This window comes from Thunnus albacares, chromosome 19, assembly GCF_914725855.1.
Source record: "Thunnus albacares chromosome 19, fThuAlb1.1, whole genome shotgun sequence".
Classification (NCBI taxonomy): Eukaryota; Metazoa; Chordata; class Actinopteri; order Scombriformes; family Scombridae; genus Thunnus; species Thunnus albacares.
This window is the reverse complement of record NC_058124.1, coordinates 10,889,921-10,911,234: the sequence shown is the minus strand read 5'-3', so window position 1 is coordinate 10,911,234 and position 21,314 is coordinate 10,889,921. Positions and strand designations below refer to the sequence as shown.

At 41.4% G+C, this 21,314-nt stretch overlaps 1 protein-coding gene and 1 long non-coding RNA gene across 3 annotated transcripts; one reads left to right on the top strand and one right to left on the bottom strand.

The window, feature by feature from the left end:
* The first annotated feature begins 1,939 nt into the window (after positions 1–1,939).
* satb1a (SATB homeobox 1a) lies at positions 1,940–18,964 on the top strand. 2 transcript variants are annotated; one of them, XM_044334711.1, is made up of 11 exons: positions 1,940–2,355; positions 2,951–3,180; positions 3,558–3,734; positions 3,846–3,972; positions 5,147–5,270; positions 6,493–6,604; positions 7,250–7,785; positions 9,953–10,150; positions 13,643–13,798; positions 15,949–16,152; positions 17,355–18,964. In XM_044334711.1, the coding sequence occupies exons 2-11, from the start codon at positions 2,964–2,966 to the stop codon at positions 18,267–18,269; spliced, it is 2,766 nt and encodes a 921-aa protein (XP_044190646.1). In that variant the 5' UTR covers positions 1,940–2,355; positions 2,951–2,963; the 3' UTR covers positions 18,270–18,964. The 2 variants fall into 2 exon arrangements, with proteins under 2 accessions (XP_044190646.1, XP_044190645.1); XM_044334710.1 differs by having other exon boundaries at positions 1,940–2,613.
* LOC122969169 lies at positions 3,433–10,036 on the bottom strand. Its single transcript, XR_006398943.1, has 2 exons — positions 9,950–10,036; positions 3,433–3,602 (listed from the first exon to the last, which is right to left on the bottom strand). It is a non-coding gene; the product is annotated as an uncharacterized LOC122969169 (long non-coding RNA).
* Positions 18,965–21,314: the final 2,350 nt, after the last annotated feature.

The window sequence follows — 21,314 nt, the reverse complement described above, 5'->3', positions numbered from 1 at the left end:
GAGGCTCCGATTGAGGGAGCTGTGTGCTGCACTGGTAGCATGCTCTGTGAGCGTGTAATGGTCTTAATTATCATTTAGCATGCCAGCCTCATTGACGACGTATCAAGCCAGTGATGAAATAGTAGAGAGGGAGAGAGAGAGAGAAAAATGTGTGCATATAAACACTTAAAGGCACATGCACACACAAAACATTAGTAGATATCTCTAAAACACACACACACACACAAAACATTGATCTTATACAGCAGCATACCCAGAGGTGAAAGTGTAATACACACACATGCACAGACATATACACACACATTTCCACCCAGCTGAGTGACATCTCTCTCTCTGAATTAGTCACGATGAATGATGTGTAACTAGCCATGAATCGTTCTGGCTGGGGAGATAGCTAATTCACTTTGTTTAATTAGTCAAAAGTAGTAGAGCATGCTCTCTCTCCCCAAACATACGCTCTCATTGCACAAAATCCACCCATCGACGTGTTGTCTGTAGAGAAGACAGACCACACTGGTGTAGCATTTCATGGGGCAAATCTTTGAATCTTATCTGCCAAGAATTTCCTCTGACTCTTTCTCTCTCTTTCTCTCTCACACACACACACAAACACACACATACACACCCAGATTTCAGGCACCATTTAAGGTTTTACAGCTCCAGAGGTGAAGTGTGTCTTGTCTGCAGTGGACTGCATGGTGGAAGTCTGCTAGGACTTGACTGCAACTTCAGGTGTCTGAAAACAAGGCAGAAGACAAGCTGTTGTTCATGGAAATTGAATAATTCAGCTGTATCAAAACTTTGAGGTACAGTGATGTTTAAAATGTGTCTGTTCATGTTTATCCAGAGCTTTTTCTTGCTGTCTATAGTACCTTATCAAAAGTGCTACCCTATTGTGTAAGTTTATAGTATAGAGTAGTATAGTATAGCACATAATGTATATGCTTATTGTAATATACAGTATATAGTATAGTAGAGTAGAGTAGAGTAGAGTATACTAAGGTGTGCTGTATACTGTGTTGTACTGCAGCATAGTATAGTATACTATATGGTATATATATGCCCAGTGGTATATATAGTCACAGTATAGTATAGTATAGTATAGTATAGTATAGTATAGTATAGTATATTACAGTACAGTACAGTATAGTATTGTATTGCATAGCAGAGTATACCAACGTGTGCTGTATACTGTATTGTACTACAGAATAGTATAGTATACTATGTGGTATATATATGCCTAGTGGTATATAGTATAGTATAGTATAGTATAGTATTGTATTGTACTGTATTGTATTGTATTGTATTGTATTGTATGAACTATACTCATTTATACTCAACTATACTATATTGTTGTCACTTAACCATGTCATACATACTAGAGGCTACCACACTATACTGCACTATAAACACTATACTATATTATACTATATGCCTACAACTATAATTGTAACGTGACACAGAGCAGGATTCTGCAAACTGTGATTATCTGCATATTAAGTATAAGCAATGGATAATCTTGTGACAATAAAACATCAGCTTTCGAAAGTTAATATCAGTCAGCCAGTTCCACCTTGTCCTGCTCCACTTTGTTACCATGGAGAGCTCCAATACCCTAAAGACAATAATAAGTGCGTGCACAGCATGCGGCAGAAAATAATAAATAGATTTATGCGCAATTGTCACATTTAATACATTTACGGAGCGCGCTAGTGAATTCATTATTACACCATATGCTAATGCAGCTGGGTCCGTGTATTTATGAGTCTGTGTGTGTGTGTGTGTGTGTGTGTGTGTGTGTGTGTGTGTGTGTGTGTGTGTGTGTGTGTGTGTGTTTGTGTCTTTCTGTCTCTCTCTCTCTCTCTCTCCCTCTCTCTCTCTCTCCGCGTGCGCATAGGGCTTTGAAGTGTAGCCTAACCAACAACTGCTGTCCCGCAGTCAGTGCTGTAGCCTAACATATGATACCAAATGTAGCTACTCCAGGAGCTCCAAGCCCTGTATTGTTCTCTGTAGAGCTTGATCCACAGCAGCATGTCCCGCTGCTCTGGATAGGAGGTCGCTCTGAACTTGCGCTAACGCCAGTTTATTGTTTGTTAAGCGAAGCGCGGTCTGTGAACCGGGTAACAAGGAAGAATAGCGGTAAAACTACTTGGACTGTGAACACGAGATATGTCGATGTGAATTAGGACGCGTCGGAGCGTACAGCTGGACACATACCGACAGCCAGGAGAAGCGGGTCTGTTCCTGGAGATCAATGGAAGCGAACACAACATATGGATACAGCCGATGTCGACAGGAATGGAGTGTTGATGTATGATGGCAGGTCGGGCATGCACGTTGTGCCGACTGAAACAGGTTGGTCTCGCCTCGATCAAACTTCAGCAAAATCGGACGTGGGACGATTAGCGCGCATTTAGGTGCTGAAGATGAACTGAATCCCTGTCGCTTGCAGCGGCGCGCCTGGATATGACGGCAGGTTTATTATGGGAAACTGCGCTGTAGCATTCACCGGACTTTTATTGGATTTAGAGGGTTATCCTAATCGCTGCATCTGTGTGAAGGTCGTCTCCCAATTCTGATCCGGATATCCTTCAGATCGGAGTCTGTGTGCGTGTACGTGTGTGTCAAAATTTCTCATTTTCTAAAATCCTAAGTGATACTTACTGAAACATCTCTCTTTCGCACTCTGTTGACACTCACCATGTGTTTTGTAGAAATTATTATTAGTAACAATTTTATAAGGACACAAATTGCATAGTATAATTGCAAAACATATGTTTAAAAATATAACATTCTTAAAGAACATAATATGGGTTTAAACACACTGAAAAGTACAATAGGATTTCCATTAACTCACTGATACACTTTCAATACAATAAAAGTGTTTTGTTCTTATTAGGGAAGCTTGTACACTGTCATAATTAAGTGTGTCTGCGTGTGCATGTATCAGTGTGAGACCACAGATGGACCCCCTGTGTAATGGAGCCAAGAAACCTGAGGGTAGTGATCCCATTGCAGACCCCCGGCCCCCTCCTGCCAAGCTGGCTCGTCTGGAACAAAACGGAGCGGGACCCTCGGCCCAGGAGAGCAGCAGGCAAGGGAGTCCAGGGGCCAAAAACCCCTGCCTGGCCCAGAAACCCACCACAGTGAGGTCACAAGGCAAGAGCTGGCACACTAAAGGTACATGAGCCGATATGGGATCCAAAAGTCTTCTCTAAAAGTGTTTTCTTGGTTAATTTGATGTTACAGATTGTGTTTTTTAGTAGAATGACTACTCCTTCCTGTCATATATTAAGTAACTGTCTTGGCCTCATTAGGAAGGTGTAAATGTTGATCTTAATTAGATGTCTGATGTGATTACATTTGGAGAATCTTGCCACTTTGCCTGTTTGATAACTTCAATTTAAATCATTTGCATTAACTACCCATGACTGCTGTTTGACAATTTTATTTTTTCAGGGGCAACTCAAAAACTATAAGTCATATTCATTCTCTGCTTTCACACTACATTGTCAAATGTCATGCCGCATGAAATCATCTGCGTCGGGTCACTTCAGGAAGCTTGCTGCCGGTATTCTGTGTGGTGGAGCACAGGGAAAGCTCTTTGGAGGGAGAGAGGACAGAAGAACACGCTGAGTTTGTGTTGGTCAAGAGAGACCTGCTGTTTAACCAGCTGATAGAGATGGCCCTGCTGACACTGGGCTACTCGCACAGCTCTGCCGCACAGGCCAAAGGTACACGCAACACACACACTAGCACAGAGATGCAAGGACATAAGTAAGTCTATCTTAGAGTGTTTTCACAATGGATCATTCACTTGTGTGTGTTTGTGTTTGTGTGTTCAGGTCTGATTCAGGTGGGCAGGTGGAACCCGGTGCCTCTGTCTTGTGTAACAGATGCACCAGATGCCACAGTGGCCGACATGCTGCAGGATGTTCACCATGTTATCACCCTTAAAATACAGCTGCACAGGTAGGGAGCAGACATCTGTATCTGTTTGCACTTACAGTGAGGTTTTATTCCTTGCTCTGTGTGTTTGTGTATGTGTGGAATTTGCATATCCTCCCTGTGTTCATGTCCAAAAACATGCAGGAAAGATTGACTACAGACTTTAAATTACCAGTATGTGTAAATGAGAGCCTGAGTGTGATTGTCTGTCTTCGCCCCGTGACTCAAGACTTGTTGAGTATTTCATTGCAGTTCACCGAATGTATGAAAAAGACTCCAGCCACCCACCAGCCCTCATTTGAATAAAGAAAATATAAAACCAAAGGGAATGGACCATACAATATCTAGTTTCCAACAGAGAATGATAGAATTCTTATTTTCTGACTATTTTAATGTCACTATATTACATTTAATTAGTGGTTTTATTTGCTTGTTGCAACAAATACTGATGAGTTATTTTCTACCTGTTGTTATTATTTTAAATATTTCATATTAAATATTATTCATATTTTTTGAATAATCAGCATCTCCTTTTTGTTATGCCACATATTGGGTCTTGGATCAGACCCACAGCGGGGGATAGGACGGTACATTATTACAAGACTAATTTAATTCAGAGGAGTAGGGAGGTTTAATAAAGCTCCTTTTCCTAGCAGACAATTTGACATTTTGACTTGTCAAAATAGGAAAAACATGCACAAAACCAGGAGCTAAACAGAATTCAGGCATCATTAAATTTATTAATTACATCTGTGCTTTTCGTACTGTGACATCTCAAAATGTCTTATATGAAAAAAGTCTAAGACCTGAGATTGAGTATGTTTTCCCCTGTGTTCACATGCGTTTATTCAAAGACTTTAGTTTCCTCCCACAACCCGGACTTTTATTCACACCTTTCGAAATGTGTGTGTGCATGTGTGTGTGTGTGTTTGTGCTTTGACACGTGAGACACGGTAAGCATGTGGTACAAAGTTAGACAGGAAGTACACTCTGTGGGTGTGAGTGAATGTCTGAGTATGACTACTTTCATTAGCTCTATGATAGACTGGCACCTCATCCAGAGTCTTTTCTGCCCATCACCAACTGCATGCAGAGAGGTGATCTAGCCACTTAAGACTCTAAATAGAAATAAGCAATGAAAGACAGTTACATTTTAAGAAGATCTACTTCTTAAACTGAGTCTTATTTTTTAATTAAGCTGTCCTAAATTGGAGGACTTGCCAGCTGAGCAGTGGAGTCACTCAACGGTGAGGAACGCTCTGAAGGAGCTCCTCAAGGACATGAACCAGAGCTCGCTGGCCAAAGAGTGCCCACTGTCCCAGGTACAACACACACACATACACACACACACATAAAGCATGCATACAAAAAGAGACATAGGACCTAAGTTCAAAGAGTGCATGTAATGTCTTTGCCCTTCTATGCACAAGTGTGTGTGTATATGTGTGTGCCTACTTTGACGTGTGAGACAGTGATTGTGTGGTCCAGTAGTTATGCAGGAAGTCCAGATGCAGAGGTAGATAAGACGTGAGGGCAGAGTGCGAGAGAGAAATAGATAGAGATGGCTATCTCTTAAAAAGCCCAACTGCCTCGGCTGCTGCCTATCGTGATTCTGTCGACTGCCTGCCACCCTATCTGTCTGTCAGCCTCACTCACTGTCTCACACCCACTGTCTCACTCTTACTATCTGTCCATCACGCTCGCTCTTTGCTATTTAGCTTTTTCCGCAGTTTTGTCTGATTCAGCAGTAACTCACATCCAAATCTGGTTTCAAGATCTCCCTCAATTCTTGTGTGTTTTATTAAGCAAATATAGACACAACTGCACAAATAATTTCACATTAATCATGCAGTATTTGGAGATGGCCTCTTTATGAATATTCATAAATATCAACTTAGTCTATCTGCTGTTTTGCCTGCGGGTGCGTAGGACATCTACAGTTTGATAAAGAGAAATTGCTCACTATCTCTCGCTTCTTCTGATTCCTTCCTTCTCTGCAGTTTTAAGATCTGATATAAGCCAAACCCTCCCTCCCCCATCATTCCTCCCCCATCTCTCTCTCTCTCTCTCTCTCTCTCACTCTCTCTCTCTCCCTCTCTCTCTCCCTCTCTCTCCTATTACTCCCTTTACCCCCTCTCTTGTTTGTGAGAAGCAGATTAAAATAAATATGAGAAGATGAAAGGTGTAATCAGATGTAAAGATTGCACAGGACGGTCTTCGGGGACAAACTGTGTGTGTTTGTATGTGTGTGTCTGAGTGAGTGAGAGAGAGACAGAGAGCCATAGTCTCTGATGACCTCTAGTGTTTTGTTTGATTACACACACACACACACACACATACTGTACATACACACACATGCACAGACAGCTAACACACTGACATACTCATCTGTCTTTATTATCCTATTTACCTGGGGGTCTTTTTAATAACACAGATCTGAGTTCATTAATATCAGATGTGTGAACAGCTGAGACACCCAGGCCGCCCATAGCAGGAGCTTGGAAAATGTAATGAATTTCTATTGTCTTTTCCCCTCTGTTTCAGAGTATGATATCATCTATTGTAAATAGCACTTACTATGCAAATGTCTCAGCTGCCAAGTGTCACGAGTTTGGTCGATGGTACAAGCACTTCAAGAAGACCAAATGCTTCAAGGGTGAGGGATTTCAATTAAGCCTCTAAACATTAAGTGTTCCTGATAAGTCTTAACAGTGTGTACCAAATCTATACTACATACTAATGCTTTAGATTTTGCTACATACTAATCATTATAGTATACTGTTTTAGCAGTATACAGAAGGTCAACAGCTCCACTGCTACTATGCAGTGTTTTGGAGGTAAACACAAATAAAACAACTTTTGTTTATACACTATATTATTAAGGCTAATTAAAACACTTATTGTGAAAATAGAATTTAACAATGTCTAAAGCCATCCAATCTCAAATATTTGAGGGGCCATGTTCCCTCTCAAGTTGAATGGGCACAACGCCACTGCTGCCAATTAAACTTAACAAAGAAAATTCAAATTTATTTTAATTTTTTTCCAAGTGTGAGCACCTTCTCCATTTCCTTTGAGCACTGGAAAAATAGTGTGCATCAACAGCACACTCAAAAATCGTATTTAGTATGTACACTGATTTGAGTATTCTTCATTTTGTCACATTTCCAGTGTCAACACACTACATACAGTACTCAAAACCTGCTTAAAATTAGTGTGTAGTATTGATTTGGGAAATGCTGCTATAACTGAATGTGTTAGTAATTCTACATCTGTCGTTGCTTCCCTTGTCCTGCACCAGAGATAAACAGCTTCTCTGACCAGTCAACACATATCACCCTCACCCAGCAGCCGATCACAGGTAGCCCAGCTGATCAGAGCTCGAGCCTTCTTTTCCCTCGTGGAGGAGTAGCCAACATCTGTGGCCGTTCCCCTCTCGGTCTCCATCCCCCCGGGTTGGTAACTCAACCTCTCAACTGCCAAATGGTCAGCCAGCAGCTAGTGATGGCCCAGTTTCTCAACCAGCAGTATGCTGTTAGCCGTATGTTAGCTGGCCAGGGTCTCTCGCCATCCCCACAGCAGTATCTCAACCACCCGCCTGTAGGGAGGCCTCCTGCCAAGGTCTTCTCCAAAGCCCCTGATTCCCAAGGCCCGCAGCAGGCCCAGTGTGGCCCAGGGGGAGGCCCTGCAGCAGGACAGCAAAACCAGACATCGGCTGGGTCTTCTCTGGGGCAAACGGATGTGCCAAGTGATATCTACCACTGTGTGAGAGAGGAACTGAAGAGAGCAGGCATCTCCCAAGCCATCTTTGCCCGTGTGGCCTTCAACAGGACCCAGGTATGGAAGGAGGGAGGACAGTTGAGTGATACAGTTTGGGGACTGTTGTCTTAATGTAAGGTGTCATAATTCAAAAGAGATTGCAACTGCTTGCTGGTGATTATCTTTTGGAAGTGTTTTTTGGTGTTGCAGTAGTTGGTAAGTGTGTTCTGTGTGCATGTGTTTGATGGTTGGCACATTGGCATGGCCTTTGCCGCAATGCTCCCTCCCCCATGTGCATGTGTATGTGCATGTGCATGTGTGTGTGTATGTATGTGTGTGTGTGTGTGTGTGGTTGTGCCAGCTCTCTGCAGCACAAAGCTGGTGCCAGCACTGAAGCAGCTGCTGGGCCAACTAATCACAACCCCTTGGAGAAATGCTGTCTCCCTCTCTACCTCTTCCTCTTTTTCACTGCCCCTCCATCTTGCCACCTTTCACTCCGGCAGCCCTTCTATTCATTAAATCTCTACCTCTCATTGTCAATCTATCTTCTTAAATCTTTCCCTTTTTCTTCCCATCTTTTCCCTTGTCCCTCGTTTCGCTATCCAAATCTCCCTCTACCATTGCCTCTAATACTAAAATTCCGCGTTATCTGTGTCCATTATCTTACATTCACCACCACGCCCACAGAAATGGGGCTCAAAGGACAGGCTAAGCCCATTGTTATTATTATTATTACCATCATTATCATTTTCATCACAATAAGCAGAGCCAGTTATTATCCACCCCCATGTTTCCCCAATGCCAAGTCCAAGGTGCTCTGGTGCCAGCCATACAAGTTGGGCATGATGCCAAGATGCCATCTAGAAATGAGGGAAGCATTTGTCATTTGACAATTCATGTTAAGACTCTATTTGGAAGGCATGGTTTGCTGGGTGGATCCAAAGATGATCCATGATTTGAATAAGAAGGCTGTTTCCTCCCATGCCATCTCTCTGCCAGCATGAAATCTGATTTCTTTTCAGGAAGAGGCCCTACAATCTGCATTTGATGTTTGAAGGCTTTCCTGCATAGACAGATACACCCAGAATAATGCTAGCTCTACAGATGAGAAGCATGCTTAGCAGTGACTGGAAACTGGCTCTATAACACCTATAGCTGTGAAACATTAATCTGTAGGAACTTGTCAAGGTGCCTGACTGAATTAGATTTATGTTGGATATGAAGAGCTTTTGAAAAATTAATTTCGGCATGTATGAGAAACTTTATATTTTCCATCATTACTTAAATATAATAAAAAAAATCAATCATCTTTAATACAAAATCCCAATATCCCCTGTATGTGTGATGTTCAAAGTGTTAAGAAAGTCAGTATTTGAAAGGTTATCCGATTCTTTGAAATACCTAACAAAGTACCATTCTATATGCCTAAATGTTGATTTAAAAAATGAAACATATAAAAATAAATTACTATATAAGTGCATTTGGCTTCAAATTGGACTCACAATGTTTGTAATCCCTCTGTCCAGTTGAATGTTATAATACGCTACATAATGTCTGCTTTGAAAAGATTTAAAGGAATAGTTCAACATTTTGGTAAATACACCATTCCTGCCGAGAGATAAATGAAAAGATCAATACCACTCTTCTATCCCTGTATCTGTCAGTTAAATATGAAGTTACAGCCAGGAAATGGTTAGTTAGCTCAGCATAACAACTGAAAACATAAGGAAACAGCTAGCTTGACTCTATCTCTATTTTTTTTAAATGTGCCTACCAACACCTACTCTACTATTTCTTGACTGGGCACTGTGAGGTTGCTAGCTTTTTTCCCCTGCAAAGCTAAGCTAACTCCCCTCTAGCTTTTGATTCATATTTAAGGAAAATAAAAGGATTTAATGGATATTAAGGATATAAAGGCTTTATCGATCTTTTCACCTAACTCTTGGCAAGAAAGTGCATAAACATATTTGCCAAAAAGTCATAATATTCCTTTAAAAGTCTTTTATTTGAATGCATAGATGATTAGATCCCAAAGGTATAACCTAAAGCCTTCAGATAACTCTGATGGTAATATTTTCACACCAGCAATCAGTTTCTTAGAATAGTAATCTAAAGACAATATACTGTACACCGATATGTCAGAATGAATTTGACATTGCATGCATGTATCACTGTGTACTCCATATGACATATGATATGACTGTTAATTAGTGTGTTTGTGTGTGTGTGTGTGTGCATTTACCAGGGCCTGCTGTCAGAGATTCTGCGGAAAGAGGAGGATCCTAAACATGCCTCCCAGTCTCTGCTGGTCAACCTGCGAGCCATGTACAGCTTCCTACAGCTCCCCGAGGCTGAGAGGGAGCGCATCTACCAGGAGGAGAAAGAAAGAAGCCTGACTGGATTCACACCCAGCTGCAACAACACGCCACCAAGATCCACACAGGTCAGTCAGCAGAAGGACTGGGAGACAGAAAGAGAGACATGAAATAAAAAGTCAGTCTCACAAACCTGCTGTGAAATGTCTCAACTGATGTGTGTCTCCTCAGGAAAGCGCACTGAAATATTGCTGACTGAATGTTTACCCAAGGAGAATTCAATTTACTGCTGTAAAACTATACACAAGCAAAAGTAAAATGTAACTGTTTTAAAATATGCACTGCTAAAAAGATGATGTTTCACATGTTTTATATGAATCGTGATGAAACACAGATACAACAGAATATACACAGAATGATACCTGCATATAAAACAAGGTCATTTTGAAATGTTAAACCAGGACAAGCACAGGTGCAATTAATAACATCAACACTCCACTCCTTACCCAACAAAATGGATGACCTGCTTCTCCTAAATGGGTAGAACAAGGACTTTGCACATTCTGCTGCCCTTTGTTTCACTGAAACCTAACTCAGTGAATCCATCCCTGACAGTGGATTACATCTGCTGGGGATCCATCTACACTGAACGGATTGTGTAACAGAGCTATCTGGGAAACGAAAAATGGCAGAATCTGCATCTATATTTACAAAGGTTGGTGTACAGTTGCCACAGTGCTAAGTAAATACTGCAGCCCAAGCTAGGAGACAGTGTACATTAACTGCAAACCATTTTATTCACTGTGGGAGTTTTCTTCCTTCATCCTGGTCAGTGTTTACATCCCACCCCCGGCCAGTGTGAATAATGCACTGCAAACCCTGGCCGACCAGATAACCAGCTTGGAACAAAAAACATACAGACTCACTTTTCATAATCCTTGGGGACTTTGACGGAGCAAAATTAAACAACAAACTACCAAAATATAGACTGTATATTAATTGTCCTACCAGGGATAATAACACACTGGACCACTGCTACACAGTTGTTAAAGATGCATATCGCTCTGTTCCACAGGCAGCTTTGGGGCACTCTAATCACTGCTTGGTTCATCTTATTCCAACCTACAGGCAGAAAATCTGCAAAGCCTATGATCAAAACAGTGAAGAAATGGACCAACGAGGCAAAGCAGGAACTTCAAGACTGTTTTAACTGCACCGATTGTTTTTGAAGATGCAACTGGCAACCTGGACAAACTGACTGACACTGTTTCATCTTACATTAGTTTCTGTGAAAACTGTGTGTGCCAACAAGACCAACTGTACATACAACAATAACAAGCCATGGTTCACAGCCAGAATAAGACAACTTCATCAGGCCAAGGAGGATGCTTACAGAAGTGGGGATAGAGCGCTGTACAAGCAGGCTAGAAACTCCCTGACAAAGGAGATCAGAGTGGCTAAAAGAAGCTACTCTGAAAAGCTGAAAAACAGGTTTTCAGCTGATCAGTGATCAGTGATTTCTGATCAGTGCAGAAAGGCCTGCAAGACATCACAAACTACAGAGGACTATTCCCCCCTGCTGAGGTAAACAAAGACCCGGCTGACAACCTGAAATTCTTCTACTGCAGGTTTGAGAGGGACAAATCACAACCCTCATCCTCTACAGCCCAACAACAACAGCCCCAATCACACCTCTGGCAACCCCCCTATCCTCCCCCTGATACTCAGGCTGCATTCAAGATATGTGTAGAGGATGTGGATCTTCCACAGACAGAAAACCAGGAAAGCACTGGGTCCAGACGTTGTCTCCCCCTCCTGTCTTAAAACCTGTGCTGACCAACTGGCTCCAATCCAATGCAGATCTTCAACAGATCACTTGGGCTGTGTGACGTTCCCTCCTGCTTCAAACACTCCATCATCATCCCGGTCCCCAAGAAACCCTCCATCACAGCACTGAATGACTACAGGCCTGTCGCTTTGACATCTGTTGTCATGAAGTCCTTTGAACGACTGGTTTGACCCACCTGAAGAGCATCACAGGACACTGTTTGGGCAAACAGGTCAGCAGATGATGCAGTCAACATGGGACTGCACTACATCCTGCCATACTTTGACTGCCCAAGGACATATGCAAGGATCCTGTTTGTGGACTTCAGCTCAAAATTTAACATCACCATTCCAGAAAACCTCCTTCCCTCATCTGTCAGTGGATCACCAGCTTCCTGACAGGCAGAAAACAGCAGGTGAGACTGGGGGAAGCCACTTATGCTATTCAGACAGTCAGCACTGGTGCTCCACAGGGATGTATCCTCTCCCCACTGCACTTCTCCCTCTACACCAACAACTGCACCTCCAAGGATCCAGCTTTTAAACTCCTGAAGTTTGCAGATGACACTACAGTCATCGGACTCATCCAAGATGGCAATGAGTCTGCATATCGGCAGGAGGTTGAACGGCTGGTGCATTCAGAACAACTTGGAGCTGAACACGCTCAAGACTCAGCACTGCTCCCCCTCACAACATCCAACAGCCCTGTGTCAACTGTGCAGACCGTCAAGTGTCTGGGAATTACCATTTCTCAAGACCTGAAGCGGGAGACCAACATCAACTCCATCCTCAAAAGGGCCCAGCAGAGGATGTACTTTCTGTGGCAACTGAGGAAGTTTGGTTTGCCACAGGAACTGCTGAGCCAGTTCTACACCGCAGTCACAGAATCCGTCCTGTGCACATCTATCACGGTCTGGTTCAGACCAGCCACAAAACAGGATAGGAACAGACTTCAGCAAACAGTAACAACAGCAGAAAAAATCATTGGTGTTCTCCAGCCCACCCCCCAGAACTTGTACTCTTCAAGAACCAGGACACAGGCAGGGAAAATCACTACAGATTCCTCACACCAGGACACAACCTTTTTCAACCCCTCCCCTCCGGCAGGCACTACAGAACCCTGTATACTAAAACTACCAGTCACAAGAGCAGTTCCTTCCCTCATGTCATCACTCTCATAAATAGCTGACCAGTATCATCTGCTATACTGTAGCTACACTTAGTTCTTCAGATATTTATTACACCCTGCTTCACATCTACAAATACTGTATTGTACAAATACTCATACATCACACTTTTATTCCCATGTGTGATGCACATTCAATTTCTTTATTCAATACTGCAGTGCAGGAAATATGACATGAACCATGTCAAGGCAAAGGATTGGCTCCATTGGCTTACTCTAGCCATGTCATCAGTGAGTCCTTCATAGAGTCTTTCTCATAACATCACCTCTCCTGTATTTTTTTTGAAGTTTTTTTATTTTAATATATACCAATTCATCCCAAATTGGAATGGCCAGCTCCCAGTTTACCACACTGTAGACTCCCTCTGTTGGCCTGGAGAGGGTGTAGACTGCCACGTTTCCTCTGATAAACATGGAGATTTCAAAAAAGAGTTTCATTTGGAGGGAGTAACATGCAGTGGTTCAATCTATTACCCCAGATCTCTGCACAGGCACATCTAGTGCCATGTAAAGGACATGATCCCTCACCGGCTTCCCATTTCCTGCTCGGCCTGTAGCTCATATCTAAATCCAATCTCCTTGTGTCTTTCTCTCTCTCTCTCTTTAGGCGAGACTGTCCCCAGTCACAGCAGACAGAGGGTTGAGGACAGACAGTTGTGTTCTCAATGTCAGCTCTTCTATCTATGAGGAGATTCAGCATGAGATGAAGAGAGCCAAGGTGTCTCAGGCCCTGTTTGCAAAGGTGGCCGCCTCCAAGAGTCAGGTACTTACATTTGCATGCTGGTGTGAATCTGATGAAGGTGACACACACAAATCTTTCCTATTGCATGGATGTTCAAATTTAGCAAATCTACCTCCTCAGTTAAAGCAAGGATGGGTGGTGTGTGTGGAGGAAAGCCCAGATAATCAACCAGCAGCTGTACTCTGCAGAGGACTATCATCAGTGCATCAGACTGCTATTGTGTCCTAAATTATCGCTTTAATAGTCGCCATACAAAAACACATGCACAGGCACACACACACACACACACACATACCACTGATTTGTGCACAAAGACACACTGTACAAGCACATGCATGTACGCTGAATCACACAACACACAGAGGCAAACAAATGCACTAATACACATACACACACAAACATTATTTGAGTCTTTATTGTTCTCAGTTTTATGTCGGCCCCATAAGCTTGTTATTGCCTTTGTTTTGAGGATAATTTCCTTTCATGGAATGGGGGGATTTTAGCTGTCTCATTTTCTCTTGCTCTTGCGCATATCTCAAATTTCCACTTGTCTTTCTTTCTTTTCTTTTTTTCTCCCTGTAACTTCCCTGTCTCTCTCTCTCTTCTCATCATCAAGATGTTAGAGGTCATTTAGTGGTCATGCCAATACAGACAGGTGGTCCAAAACCCCTGAGGTTCTTTTTCTATCTCTTCTCTGGCCTCCATTTTTACCTTACTTTCTCTATGTGGTCTTTACCTCTCTCTTTCTCACTCTTTCTCTCTCTGTATTACCCGGACTGTTTGGCAGGCAGATCCATGCTGGATCTCTCTGTTCTATCTGCGCTGTGCATCTGGATGGCATTGTGTGCTAGAGTTGGGCTCTAGCCAGGTGTGTGTGTGTGTGTGTGTGTGTGTGTATCAGACTGCTTGCAAACATAATCATGCTCCAGTTCATGAATCTGAAACTAACTTGGCTTTACGTTCCTCAATCTGCCACTCACAAGTCATGATGCAGAAAGAATTCTAGTTAATAAGAAAATCTTACCATCATCTTTCAGTTTTGCTATTAAAGCGTCTACACTCCTAAAAACTGACTTTATTTTTTGTGTTGTATATTGAGAGCAAACAAGAAATAGATAAAAAGCTTGGCAACATCAATATATATACTGTATACCAAAAGAAGGCTGAATATACTCATTTGCAGTTTGTTTCTGAAGTCAGAAACAAACTGCCCTGTCGGCTCAAATTTCACCACTTATAACTACTTAAGTTCTAATTAGTCACAAAAGTACTGGGAGAGTAGGTGTGTGGGGGTGACATGAATTAAAACTTATTATATATATTTACATGGTGTTGTCATGGCAATTGTGATGTCACACCACAATGTGATCAGTGCACCAGAGATTCATTCTATAGAACAGATCAAATTAATAGATTTTAGAGAACATAAATATGTATGCATAAATATGACTTAGGTAGGCAAATAGTCTGAATCCATTTAAGATCATATCAACTTACTGTCACTTTCCTGTTTATATGCAACCAAGATGAATCGTGCACATTTTGGCAACAATAATTCCACACCATAATCTACTAAATATGTATCACAAAAAATGTTAACTCTAGGCTAATGTGAACAAAGTTAAACTTTAAAGCTGAACAACTAACATCTCTCTGAGTGGCGTTGTCATCCAGTACTTAGGGTAACAGTGTTCAACACAAAATCAAATTACATGTAGAGACCTCCTCTATGACTCAAAATAGGCAGAAAGACTGTAAGATATTGATAATCTGAGCTATATGAAGATGAGCTTGTTGATGTAGAACTACATACTAATTAATGGAATTAATGGACTAATTAGCAGAATGATTATTGTGATTAGCATAGCTAATGGATATGTTTACTATACTGTGGCAATTATGGCAGGACATTAGGCAGCTCAACTGCAATATTTTAGTTGATAGACAAAGAGACATTTTCTCCTCGCTTCCTCTTGCTTCACAGAGCTGTCAGATCAGGTCTGACAGAATCTTACCACAGGAGCTCAGTGGGTGTCAGAGTCTTGTTTAAAAAGAGTACATGTGTGCTGACATGACCTCTGAGTGAAGGACAGATCATTTAATGACCACAGAACATCTATGTCTTACACAGTGGATTACTTGGTAAGCGCCTGTGTGTGTGCTTCCTGTAGGGCTGGCTGTGTGAGCTGTTGCGTTGGAAGGAGGACCCCAGTCCAGAGAACCGAACCCTGTGGGAGAACCTGTGCATGATACGCCGGTTCCTCAGCCTGTCCCAGACTGAACGCGATGCCATCTATGAACAGGAGAGCATCAACACAACTGCACAGCAGCACTGCACTGACAGGCTTACACTGCTCAGCAATGACAATACACTGGTAAGGCTACAAAAACAAAAGAAACACAATATCATTACACATAAACATTTTTTCATTCGGTGTTCTAAACTACCTGTGTCTGGTAGATCTTGCTTGAGAAAAATAATCCTCAGTTTCACAGAGGTTTTTGCATTTTATGTTACCAGCTACAGAAACAGCAGTCTGGAAAGATAACGCTAACCTTCCAATCATCATTTTTTAGAGAGCAGATTGTCCTCATCATGAGGGCTTGAGATGATGACCTGACTTTCTTTTTGTAAAGCTCATTGAAAATCTATTTAAGAAAAGTGATATATATATAAACAATAATATGAATTTTACCAGAAATTTGAAAGAAAAAGCATCACATTGAATGCCAATAGATCTCTAGGGTTTGCAGTGCAAAAGCAGCACAATAATGAAAGCCAAATGCCAAAGATGTCAGAAAAAAGGATGACTACCACATTAAGTTGTGAGGCTCATTAGTTATTTGTCTTTCATTTCCATAGTTTGTGCATTGATGGTTTGATTATAGCACAAATTCAGCAGAATTAACATGTGAAAAAATTGTGGTGTGTCCTGTTTTTGTGGAAGTACACTCTGTTGGATACCACTGTATTAATATCAAGACAAGACAACTTAACATGTTATGGTTCAGACTGTGATCTGTTCTGTTGGTGTGGTGCAGAATATTCACCACACAGTCAAAGTTACAGTTCAAAATTACTGAAAGTGTTTGCTTGCAGTTGTTATGTGAGAGCAATTCTAATATAATAATAGCAATATAATATCTGTTATTTAGAGCTATAGAGTTTCCTTTGACAGACAGTACCCATCTAAAATGAATGCAGCACATTTCATGAAGCAATGAAGCTAATTCTTTAACAACTAGTTTTTCAACATTTTACGTAGAATCATTTAATGATTAAAAAATATTTAAATTTGTCCCTTATTGTTAAGACTTATCACTTCAAAGTATACAAATATATTTCCATCTAGGCTGACTTCACTTTATATTATGTACCATTAAAATATCAGAGTGTAATATGAACATGAATACCAGGAATGTAATTAAAGTGTAATATCCAACAAAGCAAGTACGGCAACAAGGGTCCCTGGCTAGAATCGAACATTACGGTGTAATGCACAGTAACCATTCAGCTACCAGGGCGCTCCAAGCACGGTTTTTACTCTAATTACTTCTAACCTCTTTTTCTTATCAGTATCAACGCCACTCTCCGCTGCCACAGCAACACCATCTTCAACCCCATCAACCCTTGCAACCTGAGGCAGGACCTCACCTGTCTCCACGGCAACCATGCGCCGCATCACCAGCCGAGTCTGAGGCTGGGGGCAACTGGGGGCACTTGAGAGTACGTTTGCAGGGCAGGGGCAGTAGCAGTAGTGAGAGAGGTGACAGCAAGGACTGGGTTGAGGGGGGAAGAGGGGACAGGGGGATTTTGGGTGGGGACTGGGGTTGTACTGGGAGGGTGAGGGACAAGGGTACAGAAAGCAAGGAGCAGGTGAGAGGTGGAGATGAGGACGAGGAAGGCATAAATGAGAGCACTGGAGACGGTGAAGAGGTCAAGTTTAAGGAGACGCTCTCTGTGAAGTGGTCCAGTGTGAAGGATGAGGACCGAGGTAGAGTTGGGGTTTGTGTAGAGGCAGATAATGAGGTTAAAGCTGGAGATGAGGTCCAGGATGAGGGGTTAAAAGTGTCCCACGAAGCTCTGGGTATCCTGCAAAGCTTCATCCAGGATGTGGGCCTCAACCCAGACGAGGAGGCAGTCCACACCCTGTCGGCTCAGCTGGGCCTGCCCAAACACACCATCCGCAGCTTCTTCAACAGCCAGGAGCATGGACAAGGTCGAGACCAGCATCAACATCAGAGCCAGATCCAAAAACACAAGCGAGAAAATCAGCATGGCTGTACAGACCCAAACCAGTCACAGGCAGTCAGAACTACTGAGGAACAAGAGGAGGAAGGTGACGCAAAGGCTGAAACAGAAGAAAAGGAGGAGGAGGAGGAGGAGGAAACAGGGAGAAATGATGTGAGCGAGATAACTATTTTGAAAGAGTTGGATGTTAGCACTCAAACCATTCCCCCTATGAAGGAAGAGCGGGAGAGCTACATCTAGCACAAACCCCAGTACATTCAACAGAGGTTGAATGAGTCATACAGTATGTTCCCTGTGAGCCACTGAGGTGTTTTTCTTCTCTGATACAACACATCCTTGGTCCATGTGCAACTCAACCATTGTTACATACTATATTGAGTGCTGACACAGTGCTTTGGCGTGTTTATAGGGTGTCCTGAAAGGCTGTGGAAAGACTAATTCTATCTGTTTATACCACAGAAGGATGCTCGTATTCATAACCAGAGACCTACATTATATTTAGGAAACAGGTTCTGTGATTTGAGGTTCCCTAATGCACTTGAGACAGAAAATAACTGTGACTATATGTACAGATAATGCTATTACACATGGTTTCTGTGTAGATACTGCAAAGAGCCTCAGATTACAAATCACTGTTTAATAAGAGCAACTGTAGTTGACTGATCTAAAGTTCCAGAAATGTTCATGCCAGAAATGCCTTGTAGAAAGTGGCACTGCCCGTCTGTTTTTATATGATCCGTATCTCCATTGTTTGTATTGAAACTATGCTTTAGGAGTGTTTTGTGTTATGAATCAGATTTCTGCCAGTCATTTAAACGTTTCCTTCAGAAGCCTATCTTTAATTTCTTACATTGTTCTTGTCCATATTTGTCTGTAAAATATAATGTTTCTGTTTTAAATTAAATGTGTCCGAGAAAAAAGTCACTTGCTATTTACATGATGGCGTCATATGTCATTTTATGAACTTTGAGGACAAAGATTATAGTCATTTGGGAACATTGAGAGTTGAATTTGTGAATTATATATAGCAAGTGGAATTAATCCTATTTTAAGTGATGGGGCATCCTGTGCAATTTTTACTGCAGTGCTTAATAAATCAATTGATCAAACAATGAGTCAATAACCAAACTGATCACCGTGGGAGTATCTAAAATGTCCATTCTTGTTCCTATTTTGCAACTTTATTCACAATATTAAAATTTGTTAAGATCTAATTTGCTCCTGAGCAGATTATAGTTTACATACAGTATTTCTATCGTTGCATGAATTTGTAAGTCTGTCTCTCAAAAAAAAAAAGCTGTAAGTGTTATTTTTACACATCTTGTGGTTGTCGTACTTAACTGATTTATCGCCGTATGTAGCAGAAATGGACAAGAATATGAGGAAGTATTATGACAGCATAAAGTTTGCTTTTTGTTCTCCTTTTACACTTCACACAGTGCAAGCTGTACTGAACTGAGTGCACAATGTTCTTCATATGTGTTTCCATGGAAGAAAGACTGCAGAGTTGAAGATTATGAGTGAAGTACATTCTGTATGTACATGAAATATTTATAACACAATGACAGCTCTTTCATTTGTAAAAATGAAGACTTTCAATCATAATTGTATTTTTGCGTTACTTCAATCTGTTCTAGCCATCTGATCTTTCAGTAGATTTTTTTTTTCACAAAGAGTCTGACTACAATTAATAAAGATTTATGTGTTTTACGAGTGAGACTGGACCAGTAACTGTAAACTAAAAAAAAACAAACTAAACTTAACCTAAAGTTTAGTTTAGTGGTTTAGTGTTTTTTTTTTTGACAAAACATAAAAATGTTTCTGAAAAAAACTAAACACTCAAACTGAAAGTGGGCACTTTTTACTCATAAAGACAGTGACACATGATGTAACTCAGGTTTAAGATCTCATGACAGAGGCTGAGATAGCTGGAAGGCCACCGTGCTATTTCTGCTTTCTGACAGATAAAAAGATGGTTGTTTTCATCCTTTAAACTCTGCAACCAGGTCTTGAGTAGCATAATAGCAGCGGATGACGTTTGCACTTTGAAAATACTCAGTTAGGGTATGTTAGAAATGTATAGAATTGGATTTAGACACATTGAAACAAATGGAGAAGTAAAAAAGAAATGAGGCTCATTTATCAGAATACTATTTTAAGACATGCTTAAGATTTAATCAGTGGTTTCGATGTACACTGTCTGTACTGGTGCTATACTGTTATGATTTGCTCTGATGTGAGTTGTGAATTGGTGTCATTGTTTCCAGCCATCAGACAATATTCTTCTGTGCTGATCACCAGAGCTTTCTGTACCAGTGGATCTGTGTCTCTCTCTCCGATCACATGCCCGTCAGTGCTGCCAGTGTTTTCTATCTTCTGTCTCTTTTCTATCTTCTTTTCTTTTCTTTTTTTTTGTTTTTGAACTGATATTTCTGTCTGTGTTTGTGTCTACCCCCGTCTGCCCCTGACTCTCATCTGTCTCTCCTCGGGACTTTTCACATTGCTGCTCACATACTATACTCAGACAGTGCAACATTCAAGCCCCATTTGGTCAGAATAGCTTCATAGAGTAATTCAATAAAGCAATGCTCTTTTCTATCATCTGTTTCCATGACGATACCTTAGTCAGGGCCAACGAGAGGCCATGAAAGCCTCATCATCAGTAATATTAGCTATAATAATGATGATAATGGCTCTCTTGAAATGCCATGCCTGTGATGATGATGATGGTAATGGTGATGATGATCATTACGACTGCTTTGTGTTAACCCCCACCGCCACACAAATACACACACACACACACAGCACCAGTGCACACATTTGACTCATTAATGCTATTTAAAGTCACCACGGACTCTTGCTTTTTCCCATCATGACCGTCATGCTGCTTTGGTTTAGTTTGTTTTTGTGTCTTGTGTTGTCGGTTTGAAGCACTTTGTGATGGAGGTGTTAATTAAAAGCACTCTACAGATAAACCTGACTTGTCTGACCTCAAAAATTGCTGTAATTAAGCCTCCATAAAACTGTCCTAATTAACCCTCGTGTTGTAGAGTCCCTTTGGTATTCTTGTTTATTCATGATGTGTTTTATTTCTCCATGGTGGTGTGGTGTCCAGCACAACATCAAGCTTAATAGATTAGCATCACTGTTCTATCTTTCTGATCATCCATATTGTTTTCATTCTACTTTTAAAACTGTTGTTGCTGTTTAGATGCACATAAGGACTTGACTGAGAAGGACAGGGAAAAAGGTAAGCATAGGGCTATATAGTAGACTGCAAGGGGA

Bases quoted from the DNA above. Each gene is read 5' to 3' on its own strand.
- satb1a (XM_044334711.1), top strand. From the start codon at position 2,964: ATGGACCCCCTGTGTAATGGAGCCAAGAAACCTGAGGGTAGTGATCCC. The intron at 10,151-13,642 runs GTCAGTCAGCAG...CTCTCTCTTTAG, and splicing joins CGCCACCAAGATCCACACAG to GCGAGACTGTCCCCAGTCAC. The intron at 13,799-15,948 runs GTACTTACATTT...TGCTTCCTGTAG, and splicing joins TGGCCGCCTCCAAGAGTCAG to GGCTGGCTGTGTGAGCTGTT.